This window comes from Cyprinodon variegatus, unplaced genomic scaffold (genome assembly GCF_000732505.1).
Source record: "Cyprinodon variegatus isolate N-32 unplaced genomic scaffold, C_variegatus-1.0 Scaffold67, whole genome shotgun sequence".
Taxonomy (NCBI): domain Eukaryota; kingdom Metazoa; phylum Chordata; class Actinopteri; order Cyprinodontiformes; family Cyprinodontidae; genus Cyprinodon; species Cyprinodon variegatus.
Window position 1 is genome coordinate 294,580 of NW_015150520.1, and position 7,706 is coordinate 302,285.

Here is a 7,706-nt window from a genome sequence, read left to right on the forward strand (position 1 = left end):
CAAGTACGGAAAGTGAGTACTTTTGCCATCTCTGGTCATCAGTACAGTTAACCATGCTATTTTGTCAATTTTTTAGTATAGGATGCTAAAGACAGTTAAAGCAGTGCTCTCAAACTCCAATTCTCAAGAGTCGACATCTTGCAATTGTTAGATATGTTTCTATTTCTACACACCTGACTCCAAAATATGCTCTTTTGGAAAACTGCTGGACTTCTGCTAGGGAGCTAGTTTAGTTAGCCATTTATTTCCGGCGTTTAGGGCAAGGGACACATTTAAAAGTTGCAAAGTCTGTAATCGTTTGTTGTTTTCTTTCATGTTAAATCCAGTTAAACAAAAAAACTTGTCTAACAGAGACTACTCTCTTGTACATAGTGTAAAGTGCCTCTGCTTATAATAATTATGGATCATTTACAGATAAAGGTCCTGAAAGTTTCCTAAACAACTACAATAGATTGTTGAATATTTGACCAATGCAGTTTACAACTGAACATCAGAATGTTTTTCTCTAAAGAAAATCAGTTAGATTCAAGGGCTATTTTGAAATATGCTTTTAAGAAAGGAAATTAATTGGGTTTTTTAAATGTGCAACAACAAAATCCTAAACTGTGATAAATTTATATAAGGATTAAAGTGAAGACAGGACATGCTAACCCGGTTTTATTTCACTAAAGCATTGTATTTTCAAGACAGCTGAATTTTTATTTAATACATAGAGAAATGTTTTCTTTGTCGTTATTCCTAGTTGTCAAACAGAACACTCCGTTACCTAAAATCAGTACTAGGATGTCGCAGCTTTACAATAATAGTGAGGTAAAACTGGGTAATGCATCCAAAGATGATACGTCTATTATGCCTTTGTAAAGTCTGTTTGATTTATTTATTTTAAATTTACAGGACATTATGTTCAGTCTTGAAGAAATGACATTCAGTCAGTCTTGAACATAGTCTTTTAGAGGCTTAAGACTTCCTCTTTTGTCAACTATGTTTTTTATTAAACAGGCTTTAGTGAAGGTATTTTATGAAAAAGTAAACAATGTTAAAACAAAAAACCCCAAACAACTTTGAACAACCATCATAAAAACAGGGAATATAATGAAACACATTGAAATATAGAGAAATTCAAACTTTTGGCAAGAACACACTGCAAAAAAGATAAATCTAAATAAGTCATTTTTTCTTAAAGTAAGTGCATTTTGTCTTGAATTGACGAGGTAATTGAGTCCCTTTGCCAATGGAACAAGACGATTTACATTAAAAATTAAAAAAAATAACAATTATATTAGCTTATTTCAAATGCATATTATCTATTGATCTTATTTTAAGTATAAAAAAATCTCATTCCATTGGCAAATCTTCTTATTTATCTGCTCAAATTAAGGGTAAATACACTTTATTTAAGGCCTTTTTACTTATTTCTAGATAGTTTTTGCAGTGCATGAATAGAAATTTAGGCAGATTTAAAACTTATCTGATTCATATATCCTATTTATTAGAAGCGAGATACGTTTTTGGAGATAATTTGCCTTTTTCATGTGTTTTTTCTTTCAGACAAAAAAGTCCATCACTTCACACTTACGCATGGTGTCAGACTTTGCCATTGAGATGTTTGATGTTCTTGATGCCATCAACTATCAGTCCTACAACGACTTTGTCTTAAGAGTAGGTGGGTAAAGAGAATAACCCTCTAAGTGGTCCGAACATTAAAGACCTTTTAACCTTTTGGTTTGGAGGGGGGGCATTCCAGTAAGTTTGCCAGGAATATACATCAGAGAGAGCGTCATCTCCAGGAAGCCTGTAAACTGAGGTTCTTGGTTCCATTGTGTTCCGTATCCTGTGGAGAGTTTTTTTGTTTTAATCCCGCTATGCGCTGGTGTACAAAGTTATCCTGTTTGCATAGTCAGGCTTTTATATTTTGCTTGATTTGATTGATTGGCATCTTTGTAGACTATTTGGTATTCAATTAGATTTAATTCGAAAAAAATGCATGTTTTTGTCATTATTTTAAACCAAGAGAGATGCTTTTTTATTGGTAAAGATATGATACCACCGTTTTGTAGTTGGTAAAAAAATACTTCTTGCTAACCATGAAAAACTGCATATAGCCTATAATGGAATACAGAAGACAAAAGCTAGACTCAGCTTTATGTTCTTTGTTATGAGGGGAAAGATTTGATAAAAAAAAATGGGAGGCAGTTTTTTATCTGATTCTACCTATTTTAATATTTTCTGACCCCAGACACTTACAGCTGTGCTTGAAAGTTTACATACCCTCACATTATAGAAAATGATAAATTCACACTAGTAATTCAAATAACACAAAAATGAAACTATGAATAATAAATACAAAATGTACTAAATTGTAATTTAGTAAAATTAAATATTGCTTTTAAATTTTGGTTTGAAAAATAATTCTAAAAAATCAAACTGTCCAAGACAAATTAAAGTACCTTCCTCATGAACAATATACCTGTCACAGGTGCAGAAATCTGACTGAACATTTCCTGAAGAGCACAGAAGACACCTCATTTCAGTGATTCACTTATTATATTTTTGTGTGTGTATATATACATATATATATATATATATATATATATATATATATCCATCCATTTTTAGTTACACTTATCCCTACTGGGTCGCGAGGGGTACTGCTGCCTATGTCCAGCTGTCTACAGGCAAGAGGCGGGGTACACCCTGGACAGGTTGCCAGTTCATCACAGGGCAAAATATTACCAGGGAAGCATATTCTTATGCTTTTAGAACAATATTCATCTTCAATAAACTTCTGTAATTCCTTCTCAAATCATACTGTCGGGGGTCATGATAGTTTATACTGATACTGCAGACACAAAGTTGAATAAGTGGAAGGGTTTCCCCCTTCTTTTAAGCAACATTAACTCTTTTTATTGCCTTAGCATTCCTTTAATTTCTGAATTCTCATCTCAGGTTTTTTTTTGCACTATTTTATTACTGTGTAAATAGTCACAACAAACACTGCTTATCTTACAGATATCTATGTTTTGCTTTAGTCTGTTTTTCTCACCTTCACAATTTCAGCCTGAGTTTTTGCACAGCCACCATCAGTTAACCCATTAATTCTAGTTAGAGTTTCTGCTTTTGCTTTTTAACATATTTAGTGTTAATTTATCGCACTCCCTACATGATTGGATTCCTGGTTTAGATCTCAGGAAGGTTTTCTATGATTATTTTTTATAGCTCATTACTTTCTTTGCTTCTCTCTGAAGAAAGGAAGATTTCATATTAGATATTCAAATAAAACCTTGCACGATCAGATTCAGATCATACACGGAAAATAAGTAATGTACCAGGGTTAAATATTATTTATTACAATACATACAGTATATATGTATTAATATGTAACACTTGGGACATTATCACCTGTTTTACTCTAGGAATCAACGTTGGCCCCGTGGTGGCAGGAGTGATTGGAGCCCGTCGGCCTCAGTATGATATCTGGGGAAACACAGTAAATGTAGCCAGCAGGATGGACAGTACAGGAGTTCAAGGAAAAATACAGGTATGGAACTATAAACTATAGCTCCAGTTCTTTAGCTACTAAAAGCTTCAAGTTGGAAGCAACAGCGAACCTGTACAACCCTCAAAAGGATCCCTAAGAACTTTTTTATTAGTGTTTAATCATGGTAACAATATGATAATTTGAAGCATTTAAACTTTTGAAAAAAAATGCATCCAAAGAATGTCTACAATGGTTGAGAATAAAGTTTTCAACATATTTTACTGCATATTAATTGCATGCCCCTCGGGAGTGAAGAGGACTTAAAGGGAGCAGATAAAAATATTAATTTGCATTTGCAATTAATCCAGAAACTGATCAGTGAAGTTACAGAACTCAGCAGGAAAAATGGTAAAAAAATCTACTCTGCTTGAAAATGGTGAAACCCCTCATATACAGCTCTGAATATACAGAATTATCTCAATATATTACATGAAACTTCGTTACATTTTTGTTTCAGTCTCATAGAGACTATTTGCTCTAAATGATCATTGTACAATTTCACAGAAACATTACAGACTTCTCACGTTTTTTTGCTTTTTTAACCTGGCGGTTTACTGTTAATCCCCCATCTATACTGTTACAGCAAAGAAAGAAAAGATTGTTTTATATAAATATATATATATATATATATATATATATATATATATATATATATATATATATATATATATATATATATATATGTGTGTGTGTTTATATATATGTAAATGGGCTACAACACCCTTTGGCAAGTGGACATAATATTGTTGGATCCCAGTATGCTTATTAGGCAATTCAGATTGACCCACAACAGTCTAAAATTAATTTTTCACCTAATGGTCATCTATTTTCATCCTTCAGGTGACAGAGGATGTCTATCGCCTCATTTCCGACTACTACAACTTTGTGTGTCGGGGTCAGGTCAGTGTGAAGGGCAAAGGCCAGATGCTTACATACTTTCTGGAGGGATGCAGGAAAGGGAGCAGGCCATCTCAGAGCCAGCAGCCACAGCACACCAACAGTGAGCGTCGGTCGAGCGCCTTTACCCACAGCAGTGTTTGCACCAAGCTTAGTCCCACACAAACAGTGACCAGCTACTCGAACATAAGGACCCCGAGCCCAGGCGTGCCGAAAGTGACCACCTCCACCAGCACTACCAGGTATCTGCCATCAGCTTCTGCAGCAGTGGTGTAATGCATGCTATCCCAAAGAGAGTTTGGGAATAAAAAAAAAAAAAAGAGTGGAGATGGGTAAAAGGATCGCTGTAGCAGAGAAAAGCTTGCCTCTACTCTTGATCATAGTGTTTCTGGTAGTGGAGTACAGAAAAGAGCAGAAGCTCTCCTCCTCCAGCGGGAGGCCCAGGATTCAAGTCTGCTTTCGCTATGGGACCATCCAACACCTTGATCCGACTCTCCCTCTCCATTCGAGCAGTTTGCCTCAGTCAGGATATGGGATGCATTCGCCACGTGATGCTTCGTCATCAACCCAAGGCCAAGGAGTCTCTGGGATCCAATATCCTTTTCCAAAACTGACAGTGTAGCATGCAATCATCTAACAACAACTAACACCTAGAAGTTCCTTTAAAATGACCAGTTTATTATAGTGTACATACCATGTCAGTGCTATTGCCTTAGAGGCTGCTACTCACACAGAGTTTGGGACTCTGTTGCCTTTTAGTTCATTTGTGGAAATTTGGTGGCGAGAGACTTTAACAGGGTTATTGCTGCCTCAGTGTACTTTTAAAGCCAAATGTTTGACAGTGCAAGCAGATTTAGAGATTGCTCAAAAAAGACATGGCACTTACGGGTCGGGGATGTTGTTCATCTTACTAAAACACCATAAAAGTACAAGTTATTTTTTTTTTATTACAATTCTTTAAGTGCATGATACCATAGCTGCATTTTTGTTGTGAATGCCGTCCGTTTCCCTGTGATGCTTGACTTCCAGACTCTTCCTCGTCAAAGTGTAGCAATAAAGCAGTTTGTCTCCTACCGTTAACGCGTCTTATCGCGTTCTCCCTTTTTGCATGCTGTAGCCTGCTAGGTCCTGAGTTGACCTGATAGTGTTTGTAGCTAATAGAGTGTGCATAGCTAGCCACAACAGTCTTTATCTCTGTGGGATTGAAGCATGACTTGGGGAGCTTTTGTTTTATTTTTTGGTGTGATAGCCTCTTTTTTTTTTTCAAAGCAAACAGTTTTGTATTTACGAAGACATATATGCTCCTGTAGAAATGTGCTTTTCAGTTGTTTTTATTAAAGACAAAGCTGTTTCGTAGAAAAAAGAAAATGTGTGTTTATGAGGAGACACCCAAATCTCTGGTTCTGGCTTCGTCATGCAAACCCAGACGATTTATTTTATAGTATAGCATTCGCAGTACGGCTTACCACAGCCATTAACTCTCCTCTAATCAGTTTTAGCATGCAATGCCTGCAAGGCTGTGGCTCGTACATGCATGCTTTGATGAAACACTGATGCAGCGCAAGCAGCAGACACTCAGAGGCTCTTTTTTAATATTGTCCTCATGCATGCACTAACATTATCGGTTTCTCTTGAATGTAGGGTGCTTTATTAAAACAACTTCTTTATGAGCTTGATGTGTGAATCTAAATGAGAGTGTTTTTTCCAGGATTGATAGGCATCAGGCTGAAGCAGTTTGTTTTTTAGTGGGGTCCTGCTGTATTAAAAAAAAAAAGGAAGCTGTTTCTTTCAAACGTGCCAACCTATTTTCATAAACATATCAAACTTTTCCTGTCAAGCTGTAGCACAACTAAATAGCCGTGGCTACAGTTCTCATGGGATTTTTTTTTTGTTTGTTGAATGCCTGTATTTTTACTATTCAAACTGTTCCTGAACAGTTGTTTTTTTTTCACTAAATAGAAGGCAAGAGTTGATTTTGGAAATTTAAATGACAGATGTGTTGTACTTATATTTAACATAGATGAAATATCTAGTATCTCTGATGCTTTCTTTGAGCTTTGAAATGAGGATTTTTATAAAGTTTATTTAAAATAGTTGAAGAGAAGTTACTGGAAATTAATTATCCATAATATTTTTTCTGTAAATTGGATATTTTCATACTATATGATACGGGTTATAGTTGTTATATGTAGGTAAGACCTGCTCATTTTGTCTATTTCTGAGCTATATTCTGAATTCTTTGATATTTGTCAGGTTCTTTTCGTTGAAGATGTATTTATGGAGATGTTTTATGTGAATGTAAATTTTGTTAAAGACAATATTTTATACTAAGTGTTTGCACTGAGAGATTATTGACGTATTATAAAGATTATAAAAAATAAAAGCAGCACTGCTTTATCTCCTGCACTAAGAGCTCATTTGTGCTTGTTTTTACTTACACAGTTCAAAGAGAGAGGCCATCAAATATTATCCAGCATTACATAAGGTCAGAAAAACACCAGCTGATGTAAGATGGATAAAGCTGAGTTCAATGTCCACCTGATGTTTGTCTCAAAATGATACAAATATTATTGCTGCATGACAATAGAAATCAGCAATTTTCCTGCCAAAGTATTCACACTGCCTAAACTTACAAGTTTGTGATGCTGAAACGAAGGGATACATGTTTTTAAATTGTTTTACAAATAAATATGTAAGATGTGGGGTGCATTGGACCACTTTCCCTTGTGAAGTAACTTGTTGGTAAGTACAGCCCACCAATCTGTAATTTCATCCACTTTTCAACACAACTGTTTGTGAACATTTGTTACAGATCATTAGTCAAGCGTTAAGCAAGGTCACCAGTCTTGGAGGATCTTAAAGAGCATTGTTCAGTTAATTTACAATCATTTCATTAACTGCAAACTTGCTAAAACATGGCCTTCCTACATTGAGGAAGAGAAAACAAATTAAAGGAGAAACCAAATTACCCACCAGGAGTGAGGGAGCTGCAAAGAAACACACAAGTAAAAGCACTTGGAAAGGAGCCCATGCTCCTAAGTGTGAGCCTAACTCTTAAATTAGTAAGGATTTTAATGAGCCCCTAAGTTCTTTGTCAATCATCTTCAAGAAGAAGAAGCTAATCATTCTTAAAACTGCACCCCTGCTGTAGACTTGCCTAAAACACCTCAAGCCAGAAATGCTGCAATGGTTGAAAAACACTAAGGGCCGGATCTATCAAAGGTTTGCGTGTATTAAAAACGTGAGCTATTTCACTATTTTCACGCAAAAA

General features: G+C 35.5%; 1 protein-coding gene across 2 annotated transcripts in view; it reads left to right on the forward strand.

The window, feature by feature from the left end:
* The window catches only part of LOC107083005 (adenylate cyclase type 1-like), a 62,868-nt gene extending 56,083 nt beyond the window's left edge, over positions 1–6,785 (forward strand). For both annotated transcript variants that reach the window (XM_015371930.1, XM_015371931.1), the window contains exons 18-20: positions 1,549–1,663; positions 3,414–3,538; positions 4,379–6,785. In XM_015371930.1, the coding sequence (XP_015227416.1) occupies positions 1,549–1,663; positions 3,414–3,538; positions 4,379–4,711 (573 nt within the window). In that variant the 3' untranslated portion in view covers positions 4,712–6,785. The remainder of the gene's footprint in view (positions 1–1,548; positions 1,664–3,413; positions 3,539–4,378) is intronic.
* The last annotated feature ends 921 nt before the right edge of the window (positions 6,786–7,706 follow it).